Source organism: Thamnophis elegans, chromosome 16 (assembly GCF_009769535.1).
Source record: "Thamnophis elegans isolate rThaEle1 chromosome 16, rThaEle1.pri, whole genome shotgun sequence".
NCBI classification, from domain to species: Eukaryota; Metazoa; Chordata; class Lepidosauria; order Squamata; family Colubridae; genus Thamnophis; species Thamnophis elegans.
Genome location: NC_045556.1, coordinates 39,425,525 through 39,450,472, shown reverse-complemented (window position 1 = coordinate 39,450,472; position 24,948 = coordinate 39,425,525). Strand labels below are relative to the sequence as shown.

The window sequence follows — 24,948 nt, the reverse complement described above, 5'->3', positions numbered from 1 at the left end:
TGGGCAGACGAAGGGAAGAACTAAAGAAGAGGGGTTGACCTGGGAGGAAGGCCACAGGTGGATGATGAATGGCCCCTCCCCAGAGGAAACAAAAGAGGAGCAAAAGAGAAGTAGAGTTTGCAGGAGACAATTACTCCCCTTCATTGGTTCGTGACCTTCGGAGGCTCCTGGACAGGTTCTGCAGATATGGGCCTGGCAGCTCTCCAAGCCAGAGAAGGTCTGTGACTGTAAATCCTCCCTTGAGAGACTTTGCTGGAGGTGAATGAGCAGAATTCACAGGAAATTAATATAAGGGGGGTTTGTCGGGACCAGGAGTTGGCTTCATGCTCGTGGGAAGCCTTGGTCAGAACAGAGGTTCAGAGTATGAAACCTTTGCTTTTCTTGAGTGCCAAGGAGTTGTGACCTCTTTCTTTGGGGGCAGAGAGAAAAAGCCATTTAAAACTTCATCTACCTCTTCCAAATGCCAGTGGATATACTTGGATATACTTCTCCACACACAGATCTTAGAAAGTTTGGTCACCAGGAAAAAATGGAGAGCATGAGGGTGGCCTACCTTCAAGGCAAGAAGCTGGAGAGGTGGAAAAAGCATCCGATCAGGCCCACCGTGGGACGTGGCCTTCACCCAGAAGTCCCCTTAGGTAGCCAGTCGAAGCTGCAGAAGAACCCCCGCTTGGCTCAGATGTCCTCCTTAATTCATCAGAGATGAACCCAAGGATTGGGGAGGCTGTATTCATTTCCACATGCCCTATGTTCGTACTTTCTGAAGAAGCCGACCTTCCCCCAGGCAAAGGAATCATCTTGAGGGTTTGGTTATCCTTCACCAGTTCTCCTGCAAGACGGTGGATGAGACGTTGAGACTCCTGTCCAAGGGCAGCTCTGGGGAAATGCTTCTGAGGGGAAGTGAGGTTCCATGCGTGACAATGTGGTGGAGATGGATGTCCTATTTTTCACGGCACGATTGTTTCCTCAAGTTTCTCTTTAGTAGAAGATCTCAAGAAGGAGCGGTTCCCATTGAGAACTTGCTGCTTCTGCCCAGGCCAAGGGGGAGAAGAAGCTGCCCTTCAGAAATGGATGGAGAACTTCACCTTCTTCCCTTGAAGAAAGCCTTCGTCCACTTCCTCTGCCCAGAAATTGAGTGGAGATTTTCCAAACTTTCTTGGTGCCAAGTCCTTATAATTACTGAGACTATCACTGAATATTTTATCCAGGGTAACAAAATGATCTGAACTCCACCAGAATGAAAATGAGGGAATCTGATCAGAAAGAAAGATTGGATGGAGACCGTCAGACATTTTACTATTTAGAGTATGTTTTCCTCCAAGGAATTGAGCTAACAGATATGGTTCCTCATTCCACATACTCCAGGCATACAGTTATAGCCTCATAACGTGATGAATATTAGGTTAACGTTATGCTTCTCCAGAGATTTTTGTATGCCCTACCTGGAGATGACGAGACCGAACTGTGAAATTGTTCAATGCAACGTAGATCCCTTCGTGAACATGGAAGCTGGTCTACTTCTCGGGAGAGAAAATGGATTTCTTGAAGACTATTAAGACAGGAGTCTGAAATTACTCAACAGCAGCGCCAAGCAAGCCAACAAACAAAGGCAGAGCTTGCAAATTGGTTACCTGGTAAACGCTGTTTATTAAGTTATTCCATCTAATGATTGCTAATATTGGGGGAAAGGAGAAAAACCGGCTAGAATTAAGTGCTAATTTTAAATATCTGGGCGAAGAAGGGGAGGGAATGTTTCTGTAGCGGTTGGAAATGATGCTATTCTTCCTCTGGCAAGGCACAGGGGAATAGGAGGGGAAAGGGGCTTGGGGAGAGGGTCTGGAGCATTCCTTGAAGAAGGGGGCGTGGGGGTCTCGGCTCTCCCAGATTGTTCCCTGGAGATTTAACGTTGAAATTAGTGCTATGCAGGAAGAAAATATCCTACATTTCCCCCCACTCTTTTAACGAGTGTTTATTGGTTCCTGTGAAAGGAGAAGCCATTTTAGTCACGAAGGGCTGCTCTCATCCTTCTACAGGTAGACATCTGCCTAAAACCATTCGTTTAGCGACAGTTCAAAGGTATAACGGCACCAAGAAAGTGACTTATGACCGTTTTCCCACCTTTACAGCCGTTGCAGCATCCCCGTGGTCATATGATCAAAATTTGGGTCTTGGCAACTGGCATGTACTTTTGACGGTTGTAGTGGGATCAGCTTTTGGGACCTTCCGAGATGCAAAGTCAATGAGGAAGACAGGTTCCACTTAACAACCGTGCTACTGGCTTCACAATGGTGGTGATTCACTTAAGAACCGTGGCTAGAATGGTAATAAAATGGGATGAGTTTGACTTAAACAACTGTGGAACAACAAAAATATTAGGCTCAATCTGTGGTCGTAAGACGAGGACTCAGTTGTAAAGAAGGACCTCATCATCCCTTGGGAGTTTTTGAGATGTGAGTGGGATAGAATTACAATATACTAAGGCATCCAGTGGCCTCTTCTTTTTTAATGTCACCAAGTCATAAGCAGAAGAGTTTCAATGGGTTAAAATAAACATTCCAGCTAACGTGGTCCACAATGCGAGGGAGAAGCAGATGCATTCAGCACCCTGGACAGAGGACGCGGCCAAGAGAATTGGGCTACAGGGAGCCCTTCCAACACCCTTGAACCCCAAATGTCTGTCGCTAAGCAGGCCATCCTCAGTCGCTTTCTCAGTGCTGCGGTATAACTGCGAATGGTCACTAAAGAAATGGTTTTAAGTGGAGGATTAGCTGTGTCTTTACAGAGCCCGTCCGTGGTGCTCCCTCGTCTTTGTAAAAGGTGCAACGTGAGAAATGATGAGGCTAGGAAATGATTTCCTTCCCAAAAAAGCTGCTTCTTCCATATTATTTACAAATATTTTCATAGCACTCTTGAGGGAGGGAGGGAGGGAGGGAGATAGAGAGAGAGATAAAGAGAAGATAATGAGGAGAGGGAAGAGCAGGGAACAAAAAAACACACAAAAAAACCCCAAATCAGCTTCAAGACAGAAAAAAACTATGAAAATCTCGAGACAGGGCACAGGCCAAAAACTGCATACAAATAACAAGGGGAAATTAAAATAAGTGTTTTACATGTTGATGGAAGGGTTTTAAAGCAACAATCCTGTAGCCCCCGAGGATACGAAAGGGGGGGGAGAAATGCAAAGATGGGAGGGAGGATTAAGAGAGAGAAAATAGGGAAGATTGAAAGAGAAAATTATGAGAAGGGAGGGAGGGAGGGAGGGAGGAAGGAAGGAAAGATTAAGAGAGAAAATGTGGAAATTTGAAAGAGAAACGTTATGGAAGGAGGGAAGGAAGGAAGGAAGGAAGGAAGGAAGGAAGGAAGGAAGGAAGGAAGGAAGGAGCATCATGTTTTGGAAACAATTAAGGCGATGTAAAATGGGGCTGTCAGACTGTCACACAGCCCATCAGTGCTACTTTTAATTCCCTCCTATCCTTGACAGGGAGTTACAATACTGTAATTCAATAGCTAACTAGCTGTTGATTCAGACCTTCAGAATTGCTTGCCCCGTCGCTCTGCTTAACAGCAGAGCCTAAGATCCCTCCGTACCGAGAGGTCGAAGTTCCCCAAAGGGTTATTTCTACATGTACAAAGGTGACTCAGAGCACTCCATGAGAGAGAGAGAGAGAGAGAGAGGGAGGGGGGAGAAGAGGGAGCAGGGGGGGAGGTAGGTCTATTCCACATGGATGCTCCCATCCCAAATTTATTTCCACTGAAGTTAAAGCGCTATTGATTTTGACGGAGTTGACTTTGGGGGCAAACCTCCTTAGAATTGCTTCGCCTCTGCTGATCAAAGATGATCACAATAAAACAGAATTTCTGGAGTTGGGGAAATTGCTTTTTGTTCAAACAACCATCTGAGTCCAATAATGGGAAGGGAAGCATGGGGGGGGGAACCAGGGAGGGGGGTGGCAGCTGTTCTGCCACCCTCTTCAGCCTTTGAGGCAGGTGACCCAACCTGGCTTATCTCAGATGAGCGAGTCAATTCACAAATTTGGGGCTAGATTCACGTCTGAAAGCCCAGGAAGCCGAAGGACAAGCAGACAAACTCCTGGCTAGACAGGGCTGGAAAGTGAGCGACATTTTGTTTAGCTTCTAGCAAAGAGGATTATGCACGGGGAGAAAGCTATTCAAATATTGAATGGGATAAGAACTTGCTAATAAGGTCAACCTGCTTAAAAGATTTGCCTCGCTTCATCCCAAGAAGCTTATAGCGGTGATGCAGCCCAAACATGGGGAAAACAAACTTGGTTTGTTTGGCCCTCTTTGTTGTGGCCCTCCAGCGGAGCTGGCAGCAGATTCGGCCAGAGAGGAGGTTGGGGAGGAAGATGGGCCAGTCCTGGAGTCTGGAGAAGGCTCGGATGATGAGGGCTCTGTGTCGGAGGCAGAGGGGGGGCCAGGGCCATCTGACAGTTATCAGCTGCCTTCAGAGTCAGACATCAGTGAGGCAGAAGAACAGCTGGAGCCTCTTCCCAGTGTGCACAAGCGCAGAGCAGCCAGACGAAGGGAACAGCTAAAGAACAGGGGTCGACTTGGGAGGAAGGCCACAGGTGGATGGTGAATACCCCTCCCCAGAGAAAATAAAAGAGGAGTGAAAGGGGAGTTTGCAGGAGACAATTACTTCGCTTAATTGGTTTGTGACTCTCCGAGGCTCCTTGCCAAGTTTTGCAGATCTCGGCCTGGCAGCTCTCCGAGCCAGAGAAGGTCTGTGACCGTAAATCCTCCCTTGAAAGACTTTGCTGGAGGTGAATGAGCAGAATTCACAGTCAATAAAGGGTTTTTTTTTTTTGCTGGGGGAAAGGAGTTTGCTCCAGGCTCTTGGGAAGCCTCGGTCAGAACTCTCTTCTGAAAATGCTGGATTGCAATGTAGCCTTTAGCCAAGACATCTGGAGTTCTAGAGTTCATAGTTGACCCTGTAGTTGTAGGTAGTCCTTTACAACAGTTTGCTTAGTGACCATTCAAAATTACAATGCACTGATTTTCACACTTCCGACCATCCCCAGGGTCACGTGATCCAGCTCTGGGTGCTTGGAACTGGTATGGGTGTTTTTGCAACAAGCAAAATCAATGGGGAAGCCAGATTCACTTAGCAACCATTCTTTCCAACACGCCAGCCTCGGTTGCGCAGTGTTAAAGTGCAGTACTGCAGGCTCCGTCTGCTGCCTGCCAGCTGCCTGCAATTCTGCAGTTCGATCCTGACCAGCTCAAGGTTGACTCAGCTTTCCGTCCTTCCTAGGTGGGTAAAATGGGGACCCAGATTGTTGGGGGGGCCAAGAGGCTGTGAAAGCACTATGAAGCGGTGTATAAGTCTAAGTGCTATTGCTATTAACAACTGCAGTTACTCACTTAACAACTATGGCCAGAAAGGTCATAAAATAGGGCAAAATTCCCTTAAGAAGTGTCTTTAGTCATGGAACTCAGTTGTGGTTATAATCCGTGCTTATTTCCGAGTTGCTCCGATTCCTTGTGGCTGATAAATCTACCCATTGCACATTGCATTTAAAATGCTTCCCATTCTACCAGGCCAAGAGGATACCAGTAGCATCTTTTCTCCTCTGGTAGCTGGAAATACTTTCACTGGGGGCTGCTGATGCTTATGCGAGTCAAAACCAGGCTGAAGAGCTGAAGAAGCTTCTCGCATGAAGGAAGGAAAGCAAAGAGGTCCAGTGGCCTCTTGGAAAAGCACCTTTGGGACAACCATGACCTAGATGACCGAGAATCTCCATAGAAATCAAAACGATGTTTTCTGCTCTTCCCCCTTCAGTTGCCTGGAGGTGTTTCTGAAGTTTCCTTAGGCGATCAGCCAGGTTGCGCATAAAAGAACATCTCAACAAAGAGGCTGTCAGAGAAGGAGCGAGGAGTCCTATTTGCCACAAGGGCTGGCTTGCAGGACATAGAATCCCAGGGTGAGAAGGGACTTTGGAGGTCTTCTACTCCAGCCCCTCGTTCAAGGCAGAAGACCTGATACCATCCCAGTCAAGAGGCTACCTAGAAAGAGTGCAGAGGAGAGCAACCAGGATGGATTAGGGCACTGGAGGCCAAAACGTTCAAAGAACGGTTGCAGGAACTGGGCATGGCTGCTCTATGCTCTTCCTCACCTAGGCAGCACGTATAACCAGCCCCGTTTCCCAAAATAAACCTCAAATGCTCTGAATTTCGGTGTCATTCAACGGCTGAAGATCCGGGCACTCTTTGCAAGAGAAGGCAGCTTTCGTCCACCTTAATCTTGATGTAATTTGCAGGTAACGGTTCTCCTTGGCAGGCTTCCCCATAATCTCCTAATAAACATCTCAGCCTCACTTCTCTTCTGGTGAAAGAAACATAAGCGAGTCATCAGCTGCCGGTAACTTGGCTACAGACTGAACCTCGACAGCTGGCAGGCAGGCGGGGAAAATAGACGGCCATATCAGTGCTAATAGCTGATCGTTTGCGTCCAAAGGAGAGCAGGATGGCTTTGGAGATCCCGGGCCCCCTCCCCACCCAGGCTAATTCTAATCTTCCCTGCGATGCAATGCTTCCTGATCACAAGTAAATAATTGGATTTTTTCCCCCCTCGTGCATTGCACAGCTTGTAAATTCGCTCTGCCGTTGGCACCAAGCACGGGGCTCTTCGCTTTGGCTTCACTATGACAGAATCACAAATCACGGAACATAGAGTAGTAATAGGGTTGGAAGGGACCTCGGAGGTCTTCTAGTCCAACCCCCCTGCCTAGGCAGGAAACCCTACACCACTTCAGACAAATGGCTATCCAACCTCTTCTTAACAACCTCCAGTGTTACAACCTTTGGAGACAATTTGTTCCACTGATTAATTCTTCTGCCACTGTGCCCCTGATCTTGACTTTATCCCTCTGTTAATGCAGCCCAGGACATCATTGGCTATTTAGGCTGCTACCCCCACACCCCTGGCTCGCCTTTAAGCCATCATCCACACAGACTCCAAGATCCTTCTCGCAGCTCCTGGCGCTAAGCCACGATTTACCTTCTACATTGCTGATGTCAGCCTTAGATGCTCAACCCAACCTACGCCTTCCCCCTTCCCGCTTCTCCCGCTGGAAGAAGACACGATCGGAAGATAATTGGTTTAACTTCAGAGGTGTCTCTGTTATCAGTCTTGGCATCTCCGGTCGGGAGGAGAACACAAATTGCAAAACCAACAAAAAACAACCCACGGGAGTGCCACCCAATGGCTGCCTTCAGAGGCCCTCCTGCTCACGGAGACGGGGGTCCTTCCCTTCGGTGGCTTTATAGTTTAGCCTTGGCCCTCCGGGTTAAGGGCCTTGGCTCTGGGGCTGCTGGGGGCCTATCCCTTTTCCCTGGCACCCTTCCCACATCAAGGACATTATCTTGGGAAGGGGGGTGGGTGAGACAGCTTCTTCCCCTCTCTCCCCTCCTTTCGTAAGGAGCTTACTGCTGAAGTCATCTTAATGCAAATGGTGGGGGGTGGAATAGAGAGAAGGCTTGAAGGGAGACGTCAATCGAAGCAGATTGACATGGAGAGACCGCGATGGAAAGGGGAAAAGGGCCCAGGTGGTTTTTCTTTTTGCAGAAATAGCAAGGTATCAGGGCTGCAGCCCTCTTTTCCTTTGGGTCTTTGGCCTGCCACACTTTCTATTATTCTAACATGATTTTTCTATGGTGGGGAAATGGGAGGGGGGGGATTGTACGGAGTGAGACGCTATGCAGCCATAACAACATTCTTTCCAGAAAGCCAAGGTCATTATCCTTTCTCTTTGCACCTCTGCACCTGACCGGAACTGGATGGGTGGAAGCTGCCAGCGTGGCAGTGGGAGATTGGACCATTATGGGTATGGGGGCAGGATCTTGAACTTTCAACTGGGTGGGGGAAACCGGGAACCTTTCAGAATCGGGTTTTCCCAGATGTGCCAACATGGCTCTCTTCATAAATGGGGACTTTGAGGAATCCTTTGCCTTGGATTCAGGTTGAGTTTTGGAAGCTATTTGGAACCCTGGCACAAGGTGAGAAGGATTTGCTTCATTTTCCCAGAGAGGAACCGGTCTTGGGTGGCATCTTGGCAAGCTGCAGCCTCCTCTTCTGGGCCTCCTGACATCTGCATTGAAAATCAGGAAACGTCCCAGTTTCTCCGGAGCAAATGCAACAGAAAATGATCCCAACAATCAAAAAAGTCCCGATTTGAGAAACCCAAAATGGCTGAGCATTCATGTCTCTCCTGGTCCTTCTTTTCACTAGATTAAAGGTTCCCTTCGCACATATGTGCTACTCGTTCCCGACTCTAGGGGGCGGTGCTCAACTCCGTTTCAAAGCCAAAGAGCCAGCGCTGTCCGAAGACGTCTCCGTGGTCATGTGGCCGGCATGACTCAACGCCAAACACTCACGGAACGCTGTTACCTTCCCACCAAAGGTGGTTCCAGTTTTCCTACTTGAACTTTTAAGGTGCTTTTCAACTGCTAGGTTGACAGAAGCTGGGACAAGTAACGGGAGCTCACTCCGTTGAATGGCGCTAGGGATTCGAACCGCCAAACTGCTGACCTTCCTGATTGACAAGCTCAGTGTCTTAGCTACTAAGCCACCGCGTCTCTTCACTAGATTAGGCAAGCCCAATTCCTGCAACTCTTCTTCTTCTTCTTCTTCTTCTTCTTCTTCTTCTTCTTCTTCTTCTTCTTCTTCTTCTTCATATGTTTCATCCCCCCCAATCACCTTCGTTGCTCTTCTCTGCCCCGTTTCCAGCGTCTCGACGTCTTTTTAATATTGCGGGGAGCCAAAACGGTGGCAGCATTTCAAGCGTGGCCTTGTTGAGGCCGTGTAAAGCGGTACTAACACTTCAGGTGATCTTGATTCCGTCCTTCTCTCAAGGCAGCCTGGGATTGCGTTGGCTTTTTTGGCTGCTGAGCCTTTTATATTCAGATGTTTGACCTTCAGAGAGGGGGGAATAAAACAACCCACCATTGTTCCTTCGCACTGGCCATGTTTGTTTCTTCAAACATCAAATCCAAAGGCCCACTCGAGGCCTCTCGACATCACGCGTCATAAACGAAGAGGCCATTATCTACCGCAAAGAAGGACGGCCAGCAAACCCGTCCAAAGTGGGGCGAGCAGCCACCCCAATTCCCTCCGATCATTAACACTGAACAGAAGGAGTGTTATCGCCTTCCGTTTCTCAGGCAATGAAGCCCCTTTAAAGTCATCCCGGACTGAGATTGGAGTGGGGGGGGGGGGAATGGAATGAGTTGTGTCCCTTCTGGAAAAACATAGGGGACAAAGTTTTCAGTGGTGTAACGCTTCTCTTGTTCTGAAGAGAGGATCCGGATGCTTTGATTGCTAGGAAGCTTCAAAGGCATTGCAATTAACACTTCTTCCTCAAAGAAGAGGCTTCATTGGTTGTGATGTGTCATGCACAAGCTGGAAAACCAGACCACAATATTACTACCGCACAAAAGGGCTCCTGTTGTTTAAAACACATGGTCACCAACCAGTGATTCGTAGAAAAATTATTTGCATTTTTTATATTGCAGTAAATCCGGGGTCCTCAAACTACGGCCCCTGGGATGGATACGTGCAATGGACGCTTGTGTTGCTGCAGAGGGTCTCCCCCTTAGGGGTCTTTTTGGGGTCTGGAGGGGGGCAGAAATTCTGATTTGGGGTCTGCTTCGGCCTCCTGGGGGGGTGTCTTTGGGCGAAGGCTGGAGGGAAGAGCCGCTGGTGGCGAAGAGCCGGAGGGCCTCGTTCCAGTGGGACGGCATCATGGCCTGGAACTGGCTGAGCATCTCAGCCCACTGAGCCCCCAGGCACCTGGCCCTGCACTCCCGCAGGTCTTCCCTCTGCTTGGAAAGACCATGCTCCTAGACCTCAGTGAGGTGCTTCTGCTGAGCCTCCTTCTCGGCCAGATCCAACTTGAACCGAGCTGTTTTGCCAACTCTTTCTCCCGGTGGCTGCTTAGCTCCAGCAGCTGCTTCCTGTTGGGGCCCTAGGGAGCCCAGGGGGGCAGGTGAGGGGGGGCTGGGAAGGGAGGGGTGAGCAGAGGCCCCCCTCAACATGAGTGACATCAAGTTGGCCACGCCCACCCAGTCACACCCACCCAGCCAATCATTAGGCAGATCATGTTAGTGGTCCATGGGATTTAAAATAATGAATTTAGTGGTTCCTGAGGTCCGAAAGGTTTGGGGAGCTCTGGTTTAAATAACCAATTATATTGATACAAAATCATTAGATGGAGTCTTTGTCTTACCACCATTCACTTAACGATCATTCAAAGTTGTAATGGCACTGAACAAAAGTGAATTTTGACCATTTTTCAAACTTACGATCGTTGCGACATCCCCATGGTCACAGGATGAAAATTTGGATGCTTGGCATATAAAGCAAATAAAACATGAAAATAAAATAACCAAGCTCAGAGAACATGAAAGACCTGCCCTCCTCCTCCTCCTCCTCCTCTCCATAAACCCCACTCCCTGATAATGTGACCTAGTTGGGTAATGAAACGTCTGCAAGAAAACGAACAACCTAAAAAAAGGATGAAGGACCCCAGAAACCCTCATCTGTTAGGAAAGGCAGCTGTGCGTAAAAGGACAGGAGCAGCTAAAGGGATTTATTCATTTACGTTATCCGTTTATTAATTCATTTATTAGATTTATCCCTCCACCCTCGCGCCAAACAACTCTAGGTGCTTTTCAATTTGGGGAAACATAAAAGCAAGGAATTAAGTGCAGAATAAAAGAGAATATAATGCCGTAAACATTCGGAATGGAGAGAAAGAGAGAGAAAAGAACAATCACTAGCCAATAACTGAAATAAGAATTAGGAGGGAATTAATTGGGGATAATGCATATTTATCTCAAGGGAGATCTGTCAATCTATTTATTTTTATTTTATTTATTTCATCAAGCATGTAATATAAACATGATTTGAATGCATGAAATGGATACAAATAAAAAGCAACATGAGGACAGGGACGGAAGGCACGCTGGTGAGCTTATGCCCGCCCCCTTGGACAACTTAGGAATGGAGCATTCCTCTTAGGAATGGGGCGAGGTCCACGGTAGGCCATTTAAGGTTGAAGCTTTGGGGGGTTTGAGGATGTAACAACAGAGTCAGGTAGAGCATTCCAGGCGTTGACCACTCTGTGGCTGAAATTGTATTTTCTGCAATCGAGTTTGGAGCGGTTTACCTTGAGTTTGTATCGATAGTTTCCCCATGTATTATTGGGTTGAAGCTGAAGAAGTCATTGACAGGTAGGACATTGCAGCAGATAATTTTATGTACTACGCCAGGGGTGAAATTCCGCAGGTTCTGGAGAACCAGTAGTGGAAATTTTGAGTAGTTCAGAGAACTGGCAAATACCACCTCTGGCTATTCAGTTGAGTGAGTTTCATGCTTAATGAATGGGGATTTTGCAGTAACCTTTCCCCAGGAGTGGGGAGGGAATGGGGATTTTGTGGTATCCTTCCCCTGCCACACCCACCAAGCCACGCCCACAGAACCAGTAGTAAAAAAAAATGAATTTCACCACTGTACTACGCTCAGGTCAGACCGAAGGCAACATAGTTCTAAGTTGTCCAAGCCCAAAATTTCGAGCCTGGTGGCGTAAGGAATTCTGTTGTGGGCAGAGGAGTGGAGGACTCTTCTCGTGAAATACCTCTGGACTCGCTCAATTGCATTAATGTCCGATATGCAGTGCGGATTCCAGACAGACGAGCTGTATTTGAGGATTGGTCTGGCAAAGGTTTTATGTGCCCTAGTTAGCAATTCAATGTTACCAGAGAAGAAGCTTCACAAAATTTGGTTAACGATTCTTAATGCCTTTTTGGCAATGCTGTTGCAGTGAGCTCTGGCACTTAGACCAGTGGTTCCCAAACTTGGCAACTTTAAGACTTGTGGACTTCAACTCCCAGAATTCTCCAGCCAGCTTGAAGTCCACAAGTCTTAACGTTGCCAAGTTTGGGAACCACTGACTTAGATCATTAGAGATGAGCACTCCCAGGTCCTTGACAGATTGGGATTGTACCAAAGGACAATAACTCCAAAGGCAGACCCCAAATATAAACCTACTTCCCTCCCCTCTATTTCCACAGTGTGAAAGACAAATGGACTTATTCCAGCAAATCAAACATTGTTACGTCTATCAGTCATTTCTCTCCATTCTCTCCTAGCCCTCCGGCTTCCATCGCCATGCCTGAACTAAACCAATTTCGGGCTTTCTTTTGGCTGGAAGAAATGCCACATTAATTCTGGGATTCCACCATTAGAAATGTTTGCAATTAGAGACATTCTGTGTATTACTGAATTTTAGCTCGAAAGTTTAATGTGTTTTATAGTTAGAACTCTCTTGAAGAAAGTTAAGATGTTTCTCTTTTTTTTTTCTTTTTCTTTATACCTTTGTACTTTGGAGGGAAAACTTACTCAGCAAATGTCTCACTTAGCAACATAAAATTGGGCTCAACTGTGGTCGTAAGTTGAGAACTACCTTTATATCCCCGATGTTGCGGCCTGCCAGGGCCAGCAGAGCTGGCAGCAGGGTCAAACAGTGAGGAGGTTGTGGAGGGAGATGGGCCAGTCCTGGAGTCTGGGGAAGGCTCTGTGTCGGAGGCAGAGGGGGGGCCAGGGCCGTCTGACAGTTATCAGCTGCCTTCAGAGTCAGACATCAGTGAGGCAGAGGAACAGCTGGAGCCTGTTCCCAGTGTGTGCATGCGCAGAGTGGCCAAACAAAGAGCTAAAGAACAGGGGTCGACTTTGGAGTAAAGCCACAGGTGGACAGTGAATGGCCCCTCCCATAGGAAATAAAAGGGGAGCGAAAGGGGAGGGGGCTTTTGCAGGAAACAATTTGTTTGTTTGTTTGGTCGTTAGATTCGTTTCAGGAGTGTGAAGATCTGTCCTTGAATCTCAGAGACTCTGTGCCCAGCCTTTCTTTCCACAGCATCTCATTTGGAAAATATTTACATGGCAGCTTTCCAAGCTAGATAAGGTCTGTGGTCATAAATACTCCTTTGAAGGACTGTTTGCCAGGCCTTGGCTGAAGGTGAATGAGAGGAATCCACATTTGTTTAATAAAAGGGGTTTTGTCGGGACCAGGACTTTGGGGGGAAGCCTAAGTCAGAACTATGCAATCTCACCATTTTTGAGTATCGCTTATAATATCATTTGTGGGGAACAGCCAAGAGAATTATATTGAGAGATTGGAAAAGTACCAAGATCTCAGATATCAAAGAATAGATCCAAGAAATATGTCACTTATCCATTTTTGAAAAAGCAATTTCTTTAACTACTAATAATAAAAAATGACACCACCATTTTCCCTGGGCACAAATTTCATAATATTTTACAAGAGTAAATAAACTCAGATGCAGAGTTTGATATGTTGTTATTACATGATGAAATGAATGTAGGCAGAATTGGGTGGTTTATGTTAATTATGTTGATTTTTTTAAAGGAGATTTTCCCCCCCTGTTTATTTGTCGGATTGACAGCTTTTCTATTTTTGGTACTGCAATTTCATAATGCATTAGTTAATTTATGGGGATATTATTTTTTTCATCCATTATTTTCTTCCAAGCTTCTGTTTTCTGGGATTTATTTATTTATTTTAAAAGATGGACTTGTTTTAGACATTGGGAGTTGGATGGCACATACATTTAATTAATCATCATCTTCCAACACACTGTTTTCCTCCGTTGACTTGCAGATGTATTGGGTTCTCAACCATCTTCATAACATTGTCTGCATTTGGAAGATAAAGAGGCATCCGTCTTCTTTAATACTTGGCTCTTATGGAATTAAAGTGGAGTAGGTTTTGTTTTTAAATCCCAGAAAGAGGGATGGATGGGTGGATGGATGGATGGAGACAGACAGACAGATGATAGAAGATGGATAGATTGATAGAAGGAATGGATGGATGGATGGATGGATGGATAAAAGACATACATGAATGGATGAAAGACATACATGGATGGATGGATAAAAGATATACATGGATGGATGAGTGGGTGGGTGGGTGGATAAAAGATGGATGGATAGATGGATGAGGGGGTGGGTAGAGTGATTGATAATGCATGCATGGGTGGATGGATGGAAAAAAGACATATATGGATGGATGGATGGATGGATGGATGGATGGATGGATGGATGGATGGATGATGAGTGGGTAGGTGGATGGATAAAAGACATGGAGGGAGAGAAGGAGGGAGGGAGAAAGGGAGAGATAGATGATAGTAGTAATAGATGGAAGCTTATCAAAGAGGGAAGCAACCTAGAACTAAGGAGAAATTTCCTGACAGTTAGAACAATTCATCAGTGGAACAGAAATTGCCTCCAGAAGTTGAGGGTGCTTCATCACTGGATAATTTTAAGAAGAATCTGGACAACCATTTGTCTGAAATGCTACAGGGTCTCCTGCTTGAGCAGAGGGTTAGATTAGAGAACTTCCAAGATTCCTTCCAACCCTTTTATTAGTCTATATTTGAATTCCATTTTATTCTGTTCTGTTCCATATCCATTATTATTCATTTTCTGGAGCCAACTCTATTGTCTCCACTCTCCATTGCAAGGGCTAAGTGAGAATCTGGAGAAGATCCCAGGTCTGGAAGGACTGGGCTGGATTACTCCATGGGACATCATGGTGGGCTTCCAAAATGACATCATCCTCTCCCCGCCTTCTGTCTCTTTCCTAGAGAGTCAACTGCGGCTACATTCTCTGCACCGTCCTTCTCTCTGTGGTGATCCTCCTAGCGGTGACCGTCACAGCTGCCATCCTCTTCATGAACCATTACCACACACCGGTCACTGAATCCCCGCCCGTCATCACCACCAACCCGGACGATGCCAACGCTTTGGTCACCATCGAGAAAGCCGACAGTTCCCGCATCAACATCTTCATTGACCCCAACTGCCCCAACCAAGCCAACAGCTTCGCCCGCTTGGAGACCCTGCAATCATCCCTCCTGAGAGTCGTGACGGACCACGAGGCCGAGGCCAAGTCGTCCAAGGGGCAGGAGAGGGCCTTGATGGTGGGCCTCTCGGATGAGGTCTCCAAGCTTCTCTCTCACGCCACCCAGCTCCGGACGGACTGTGAAAATCTGAAGAAGGGGCACAGCGCCATCGGGCAGGAGCTGAGCGCCCTCCAGAATGAACAAGGGAGGCTCATACAGGTGAGTCACAGGGCTTCCCGTTGTTGAGGGTGATGAGCTATCACTCCAAGACCACCGCCAGCCCCTCGTTCTTAAATCGGAACCTGGAATTGCAGATTCCAACCATCTTCAAACAATCTCAGTTCCAGGCCGAGATATTTGGAAGAGGTTCCTGTTTTATGGCAATTCCTCCGGCCCGCATTCGATACCAGACGCAATTTAAAGTGCTAATTAATCTTTACCAAGCCGTTTGTTTTACAAGGGCCATGCTCTATTCTGAATTGCAGATTTATTTTTCTTTTATTCCAATTAAATGCAAAGTGCCTGCTTTTCGCTCTCTTGCAAATTGTAAGCTCGCTCTCCCCAGTCTGTACATAATTTGTGTGTGTGTGTGTGTGTGTGTTTGTGTATTTCCTTCTGGTTTTTTTTTTAAATTTTGTGAGGCTGCTTGTAACTCTAGCCAATGTTGAACCCCTGTTTTCCATGCATGCCAATTTGCAAAGCCACATCAACCCCTGGCGATTTACAGAATCCCAGAATCGCTCGGTCTTCTTTGCCCTGGAAATTGGGTAATTTTTTGAAAACAGCGGGCACAGGACCCAACAGGGCAGCCACGACGGTTCTCGTCCTTTTGATGTATAACCAAGCTTTGTTTCCCACAACATTTTATTCCCTCCTTAACTTCTTTTATTTAGAAATGGGAGGCGAAGTCTAGGAGGGAACGAGGAAAGAAACACGAACAGCCCTGAACCTCCACAGCAGACTTTGCCCTTGAAAACTACGGGAGTGGAGAAATGGGTTGAGCTCTTCAGAAAGGGAGAAAATAGGCGAATCTTGCTTCCTTCTGCTTTGTCAGGAGGTTGCAAAAGGGGATTGCGTGACCCCCAGGATGCTGCGACCGTCATAAATACGAGTCAGTTGCCAAGCGTCTGAATTTTGATCACATGAATATGGGGAGGCCGCAACTAGCAATAACACTTAAGACTTATACCCCGCTTCATAGTGCTTTTGCAGCCCTCTCTAAGCGGTTTACAATGTCATCCTCTTGCCCACCCCCCATCAATCTGGGTCCTCATTTTACCCACCTCGGAAGGATGGGAGGCTGAGTCAATCTTGAGTCGGTCAAGATCGAACTGCTGGCAGTGGGCAGAATTAGCCTGCAATACTACATTGTAACCACTGTGCATCATGGATGGAAGGAAAGAAGGAAGGAAGGAAGGAAGGAAGGAAGGAAGGAAGGAAGGAAGGAAGGAAGGAAGGAAGGAAAAGGGAAGGAGAAAAGGAAGAGCAATAGCATTAGCACTTAAGCTTTGCGGTGCTTTCCAGGCCTCTCTAAGCAGTGTGCAGAGTCAGCCTCTTTTGCCCCCCCAACAATCTGGGTCCTCATTTTGCCCACCTGGGAAGGATGGGAGGCTGAGTCAGCCTGGAGCCTGGTGAGATTCGAACTGCCCAACTGCAGCTGGCAGTCATCTGAAGTAGCCTGCAGTGCTGTGCTCTAATCGCTGTGCCACCTTGGCTTGGTCGTAAGTGTGAAAAATGGCCACAAGTCGCTTTTTTTGAACCGTCACTAAATGAATAGTTATTAGCCAAGGATTTACCTGTACTTATGACAGTCAACATTCTTCAGACTATACCTGTCTCTGGACATCTACAATTTAAATCTGAATTTACTAATTACATTTTTTTTTGGCACAAACGTAAGCCAACATTTGGGCTCAAATGTTAAACCTAGAATATTCAGTCAAAGATTTCACTTGCATTTCTCAAATATATTTGGGAAAGTTTTCATTGGTCTCTGAAAGACAAAATATACATTTTTTTTTTCAGTAAGGTGCAAATTCAGAAGTTTTGTGCTTGTTTAGAGTTTAGCTGAGTGACACGGTGGCTCAGTGGCTAAGACATTGAGCTTGTTGATCAGAAAGCTTGGCAGTTTGGCGGTTTGAATCCCTAGTGCCACGTAACGGAGTGAGCTCCTGTGACTTGTCCAAGCTTCTGTCAACTTAGCAATTTGAAAATAAAAATTGCAAGTAGAAAAATAGGAATCGCTTTTGGTGGGAACGTAACAGTGTTCTGTGCTCCTTTGGCATTTACTTATGCTGGCCACATGACCACGGAGACATCTTTGGACAGCGCTGGCTCTTTGGCTTTGAAACGGGGATGAGCACCATCGCCCCCTAGAGTCGGGCACGACTAGCACAGATGTGCGAGGGGAGGCTTTACCTTTACCTAGAGTTTAGCTTTGAGGATTGATGTCATTTTTTTCACTCACTAACCCCAAATCTTAGAAGGCTAAAATGTTGTCGAGCAGTTTTCTGACTGTTGCTCTTTTAAAGCCTTCTGCGCAGAAATCAAAATAATTTATCTTTTGCAAAAAGAGAGGAGAGCCAATGGCCCGGCCCACATATACTATCGGCAAGCATGATTCACCAAAATAGTGATAAATATCCCTGCTTGACAAGTCAAGAGCATCCTGCTTTCCTAGCCGGCAGGTTCTGTGGAATAAGAAATATGGCTCATATTTGATGGTGAACTATAAAAACCACCCGCCTTAAAAAAAATCAGAAGTTCAATCCAAAGGTCAGATCAATACATTGACCAAATTAAGACATTGATGGAAAGGACTTGTTGATTTTTTTTTTAAAGCTGTGGGGAGCAGCCTGTAGAAAGAACTAGCAATTTCCTGAGCGAAGGTGAGATGTTTGAGCTTTCAGATAAACGCGGCAGGTGGGGGTGGGGGGGGATGAAAAAAATAATTCTGTATTACATTTGGATTTTCTTCCCACTGTAATAAAAAGCAGGCACAGCCCTCATTTGGCTTGATAAGTCCTTTCTTTTTCCCCTGGTGGAGGAAATGAATGGCCTCATAATTTGTAAATGGAACTCCTTCCAGAAATTCATTGCAAGCAGTCCTCGACTTATAACCGTTCGAAGTCACAGCGGCACTTGAAAAAGTGATTTTCCCACTGACAATCCCTGCTGCATCCCTGTGGCCATGGGACCTGAGTTCAGATGCTTGGTGACTGAGCCGTATTTACGACTGTGGCAACTGACTCATATTTGTGACCTTCCAGCCCGCAAAGTCAAGGATGGCGGGGGGGGGGGGAGCCAGATTCCCTTAACAACCATGTTACTCACTTAACAACCACAGGGATTTCCCTTAACAACGGTGGCATGGAAGGTCGCAAAATAGGGTGGAAGTCACTTAATAGCTGAAGAAGAAGAAGAAGAAGGAAGGAGTAAGTGAAAGAATCTTTATTTATTCTTTCTTTCTTACGTGCAGCTGCTCTCCGAAAGCCAGAGCAACATAGCGAGGCTGGTCAGCTCCGTCAGTGATATTCTGGAGACTCTGCAGAAGGATCGCGGTGTCGCCCGGCCACGCATGAAAGCGGACCTCCAGCGGATCCCATCCCGGACAACGCGGCCCAAAGGATGCCCAAATGGTGGGTCAAATCCCCCCCCCTTTTCCTTCTTGAGCCAGCGGTGCAGGCGGCCCTTCGTTTATTTATTAGGAGCAACATGTCGCCATGTACCCAAGTGAAGCCAGCTCTGACCCCACGTAATTCAGGGCCCAATTATGAACCTGTTTTCCCCTCCCCCACAGAGTGTGTCATAAATCATGTTCTTCCATGGAGCACTTTCGCAGGCCGTAGAGATCACTCTCCTCCGGCGGCTGCTGCTGCGGGTAACTTGGGAGACAGCCTTGAGAAAGATATGCCTGGAATGTGCTTCTCTTTGTGGCTGCCGTGCTGCTCCATCAGTTTCCCATCCCCTTCGCCTATGGCAACTCGAGAGCAGGCCAAGGATGCTTCGCGAGTTGACATTTGTCTTACGGCCACAGTTGTGTCCAAAATTTCCCTCGCTAGACAGACGGTTGCTAAGTGAGTTTTCGCCCAGTATGATCTTTCTTGAACACAGTCGTTAAGCGAATCACTGCTGGTGGTTAAGTTAGTCGCCCAGTTGTTCAGTGAATCTGGCTTCCCCATGGCTGGTCGGAAGGTTGCAAAAGGGGGTCACAGGACCCTGCAATCGTCATAAATATGAACTAGCTTCTGAGCGCCTGGATTTTCTATCACATGGCCACAGGGATGTGACCACAGTTGTAAGTCTAAAAATGGCCATAAATCACTTTTTTCAGTGCCGTTGTAACTTCGAACAGCCAAGGACAACCTGTATTTATGACAATCAACATTCTTCAGATGGGAAGTGTTGTCTTCCTCCTCCTCCCCCTCCTCCCCCCGTTTCCCCTTCTCTTTCTCCTCCCCCCTCTCAGCCTCTTCCTCCTCTCCACAAACCCCACTCCCTTCTGGCACTGATGATGTTCCCTAGTTGGGTCATGAAACGTCTGCAAGAACCCCTAGGTCTCTGAGCACCCCACAGTTCAGCCCTGAGCTACAATTGTTCTCCTCCACCCAAAACATCTTAAAACAGGCCCATCACGCTTTCAGAGTCCATTTCACTTGAAACCACGCCTGGCTTGAGTCCCTTCGTACCCCTCGGTGAGCGTTTCCCCTGGAACCTGAGGTGGAGATGTCCTTCTTTGAGAAGGGAAACCGAAGCCTTCCACCTTCCCGTAGGAGGCACACCGTTTGCCCAGAGGACCGAAATACACGTTTTTGTGGTTTGGCAAAGCGGAGGGAGAAATCTCTTCCCGTGTCCTCCATCCACTCTGGGCCTTAATTGGTCCCACAAATGGACCCTGCAAAAGTTCAGACCAGGAGAAGGAAGGCAGTGTGGGGACAAACAATCAGCTCAGGCCAGAGAGCCCCCACCTAAGAGCTCAAGGGAAGCTCTCCTCAGGCTGCCTCGTTCCCTAAAACGACCCTTTCCTTCCCTCTCTTGCTGCAGGCTCAAAGCCTCGGGACTGTTTTGACATCTACACCGGTGGCCAACAGGGCGATGGGGTCTTCTCCGTCTTCCCCACCCACTACCCCGAGGGGTTCCAGGTTTACTGCGACATGACCACCGATGGTGGAGGATGGACGGTAAGGGAGTCCCTTCTCCCCTCTGAGCTGGAGCCACTTGGCCTCCCCTCAAGATGCAAGGGAGGAGAAGGGAGCCAGGGAGGGAGGGGGGGGTTTCTTTCTCGAGGAAGGGGCAAGGAAATCTGTTCTCCTTGGGCAGCAAGGGAAGGGATGGGTGGGTCGGAAGGAGCTTGGAAATTGAAAGAATTTCTAAAAATGCCTATGAACCTATCCTTCCTCGACTCCTGCCAATGTCTCTGCTCTTCAGCTATGAGGAAATTCCTTTCTTTATTTCTGTTTCCTTCCTTCCTTTTTCCCCATTTTATTCCTTTCTTCTTTTTTCTGCTTTTCCTGCCTCCCTTCCTCCATCCTTTCCTCCCTCCTTCCCTCTTTCTTTTTTTCTTTCCCTCGTTCTTTTTTCTTCTGCTTTTCCTTTCCTCCCTCCCTCCGTTCCCTCCCTTCCCTTCCCTTCCTTTTGCCAGGCATCCAACCTTCTTTCACCCTTGGGAGAATAAAATCTCTCTTTTTTTTAACCTACACCCCAAAGTCCATCATAATGTTAGAAAAGAAATGGTAACATTTGACCACATTTGATTATATATATTTTCAGGGCTGGGGAGGAGAAAAACAACCAGCATGGGCTTCATCGTGCGGGTGTAAAATAAACTAATTTCCGGAGAACAGCAGATGGGAAATAAATCTATACAAGTGTAAATGTGAAAGATTGCAATAATGTCAACTTTATTATTAATAGACGTGGATGCCTGGGCCATTTGCAGTACAGAAAAGGGGCTGTTTGATATGCCAGCAGTTAGAGGCTCTCTGGGTACAGTTGAATTGATACACCATCATCAACATAATGAGCCTCGGTTTGTTTTAGCGTAGAATGTTAAGTGCTTTCTAAAGAACAGTTCAGATCCGCGGTTTGCAAACTTGGTAACTTTTAAGATGTGTGGACTTCAACTCCCAGAATTCCCAGGCTGGATGAGGAATTCTGGGAGCTGGTTCACACATCTAAAAGTTGCCAAGTCTGATAATTTAAAACAAAAAACAAACAACAACAACAACAACAACAGCAACACCAGGTTTAAAAGCTTTTCTGGGCCCCAGAGTTTGCTGCTTAATCTTCTCCATTGCTTTCCCTTGTTTGATTCCCATCCTGAGCAAGGAAAATGTTCCCGTGCCTTAAATCAATAAACCAAATCCGGATCAGTTTCTCATGGACTGTCTGGATTTAGAGCTAGATGGAGGGGTTAGAAGTTAATTGATGTCTCCCTGGTTACATCCATCCCATGAAACCTCTGGACTGGCTGGATTCCGAGCCAGCTGGATGTCACTATTTCATTCTCCTTTTCCTGGAAAGAAATCTCACCCTAAACCTGTTGGTTGGGAATTTGAGGATCATAAAACCAACTCCCTTCCTTCCTTTTTCCTTCTTTCTTCCCTTCCTTCCCCTCCTCTCCTTCCTTCCCTCCCTTCCTCTCATTCCTCCGCCCTCCCTTTTTCCTTCTTTCCTCCGCCTCTCCTTTTCTCTCCTTCTTTCCCTTCCTTCCTTCCCCTCCCCTTCCTTCCTTTCTTTTTCCTTCTTTCCTCCCTCCCTCTCTTTTGTATTTTTTCTTTCTCTTTTTCTTTCTTCCCCTTCCTTTCTACCTACCTTCCTTCCTTTCTCTCCCTCCCTCTATTCCTTCCTTCTTTCCTCCTTCTGCTTGTCAAAGCGAAGCTGAAACATTAGCAGCAGTTCAACCTACTTTTCACAAACGACACTTATTCATGTTGTATAAATCCAGGAGGCTCCAGCTTAGTTAATTACTTGAATGGGAAAATATTGGAGGGGGGGAAAGTTTCGAACTGGAGTAGCAAGCTTTGTTTTGAAAATAACAGATGCTGGTACTATTTTAGGCAATCTTGCCAAGAAAATCCTGCCTGGTTTTCCTCTGTGAAGTTGTCACGAGCCAAAATTGACTTGAAAGAAACCTGATTGTGGTTTTTTCCCCCACTGGTCCTTTTGTGTGTGTGTGTGTGTGTGTGTGTGTATGGGGGGGGGAGGGAGTCAACAGTTGCAGAGTTTGTACAGTCCTTATTCTCTGGAGTCCCCATGGATTACCCACCACGTTTGTTTAAATAAATCTACTTAAACAATAAAGAGGAGAAGAAGTCACAAATGTCTGCAGGTGTAAATTACCGGCTTTCCGGTTCTTTCACCTCCAATATTATTATTTTTTTTACCAAAAAAAAGTGTGTGACCAAAAGGCAGCTTCAAAGACACCTTACCTGCCTCTAGAAACCTCGCCACGTCACTTCGCCAAAATTCCCTTCTACCCCCCCCACCCACCCCCCACTTTTTAATGGTGTTTCTTTTCCTCTTCACACAATTACGCTTAAATAAAGATTGGGTTGTGCGAAGGGAGGAATTGATTTTAAAAACACCCGACCTTTTTCCTCCGCAACATCCCAGCACCCTCCTAATTTGTTAATTAATCTTTTCTGACAAATTTGTGGGTAGCACGAATATATAACCTTCGTGCGTGCAGCTTTCGGAAAAAGGGGAAAAAAAGCCACCACCTACCTTCCCACCCCAGGGACCATCTCGGTTTCACAAAGAAAGCGGGAATACATTATTATATGATGGATGTATCGATACTTTATGCATGCAACCAAACACATCTTGCAGCTTTTCAAATTGGTTCTCATTTCAATTTACCTCAGAAAGTCCCCCCCCCCCCGCCAAAAGCGGGTAACAGGACTTCACTTAAAATTCTTCTAGTTTTTGAAGTTCTTTAGACCTGGCACTGTCTGAATTAGGGAATAATCTCTTTGAGCTTGGTGGTTTTCTTGCAGACGTTTCATTACCCAGCTAGGTAGCATCATCAGTGCTAGAAGGAAGTGGGGGAGGAGGAGGAGGAGGAGCAGATTGTGGAGTCCTTGATGATCTCGGAACTTGCTTGCTTTCTTGCAGACATTTCATTACCCAAACTTGATAGCTTTACCACTGCTGGTGATGTTATCTAGTTTGGCTCACGAAACATCTGCAAGCAAACTACTCAGATGGCACCAAGGAGCCCTCATTACACCCCTGAGCTACAAATATTCCCCTTTATTCATACACAGAACATAGGACAATAGGGTGGGAAGGGCCCTTGGAGATCCTCTAGTCCAACCTTCTGTTTGAGGATCCCAGACAAATGTCTTGCCAATCTCTTCTCGAGGCCCTGCCTTCCGTTGATGGGCACCTGCAACTTCTGGAGGGAAGCCGTTCCACTCCGTTCAATCGTTCTCTCGGGAAATTCCTCCCTATTTCTAGATTGGATATCTCTTTGATAAGCTTCTGTCTGTCACTTCTATCATTTCTCTCCATCCATCCATCTATTATTTTATTACATTTTGTATGCCGCCTACTCTCAAAAGAGACATCTGTACTTCTTTACCTGCCTGTCAAACCCCTTTTATTTGCACAACTGTGAATTCCTTTCATTCACGGTCAGCAAGGCTTAGTAAAACAGTCTTTTCAAAGGAATGTTTATCCACACGAACCTTATCTCGCTTGGAGAGCTGCCAGGTAACCAGTTTCCAACTGCAGGGCAAGGCAACGCTTGGCCCAGAGTCTCTTACAGTCACAAACAGAACTTTCCACTCTTGAAACGACCAAAGGAACAAATTGTTTCCTGCAAAAGCCCCCTCCCCATTTGCTCCTCCTTTGTTTCCTCTGGGAGGGGCCGTTCATCATCCACCTGTGGCTTTACTCCCAAGTCGACCCTGATTTCTGAGCTGTTCTTTTCTGCTGGCAGCTCTGTGCATGCGCACACTGGGAACAGGCTCCAGCTGTTCCTCTGCCTCACTGCTGTCTATCTCCCTCTCTGCCTCCCTTGTCTGAGCCCTCGTCTGAGCTTCCCTCAGCCCCCCCCCCAGGACTGGCACATCTTCCTCCCCAACCTCCTCACTGTCCGACTCTGCCACCAGCTCTGCTGCCCGCCTGAGGGCCACAACAGGGGAAGTATGGAAGCTCATTCATTTCATTTCCCCTCCAGCCGTGGTTATTTTTTTCAATCAACACGTTGGCTATGTGGCGCAGCAACCGAAGCCCCTGGGTACAAATTCACGGCAGATTGTCAAATTAAATCATTTACACCCTTTGCTTGGCATTTCCCAGCAAATTGGCCAATGAGGAGGCTTGCAGAAAAGCCAGTTCGGCCCTTCAGTTGGTAGAAGATTCTTGTATTATCCAGAGTCATAGAAAAAGGCCGACAGAGCAAAGCAGGTTAAGTGGGGCCAGGCGACACTCAGGAAGGGATGATGATCAAAAAAAACAAGGAATAAATGCAAAACGTCGAGGCAGGAGAAGGAACTCGAGCAGAATAACCTTGTTCCTGTCGACAGGCTTTCCAGGTAGACCAAGCAGGAAACATGACAGATATGTTAATTCTACTTTATTCTACAGCTACGTTAATAGAATTTTACGCGTCTGAAAGTACAAATCTCCCACCATTTCTATTAAAGCCAGAGAAATTAGAGAGGGGCCTTTTGGAGTCTCTGTCTCCACCCACTGTAGAGCAGAGGGCTGGGCTCCCTCTTATCGGTTCCCTGAGCAGCATTTCCTTCCCTCGTCTCTCAAAGTCTCCCTCACGTACTTTACACTCGCTTCCCGAATAGAACATAGAATCACAGGACTGGGAGGGACCTCAAGAGGTCTTCTAGTCCAGCCCCCTGGACAAGGCAGGACACCTTGTGTTATCCTGGTCAAGTGGTTGTCCAGGTTCTTCTTAAAAACCTCCAGTGATGGAGCACCCACAACCTCCGAAGGAAAGCCATTCCACTGGTTGATTGTTCTCCCTTGCCAGGACGTTTCTCC

The 24,948-nt window shown here is 46.8% G+C and overlaps 1 protein-coding gene across 1 annotated transcript in view; it reads left to right on the top strand.

Moving 5' to 3' along the window:
- Nucleotides 1-24,948, top strand: part of FIBCD1 (fibrinogen C domain containing 1) — a 40,980-nt gene that overhangs the window by 3,580 nt on the left and 12,452 nt on the right. The window contains exons 2-4 of the mRNA XM_032233254.1: nt 14,686-15,162; nt 18,422-18,581; nt 19,987-20,123. Of these exons, the coding sequence (XP_032089145.1) occupies nt 14,686-15,162; nt 18,422-18,581; nt 19,987-20,123 (774 nt within the window). The remainder of the gene's footprint in view (nt 1-14,685; nt 15,163-18,421; nt 18,582-19,986; nt 20,124-24,948) is intronic.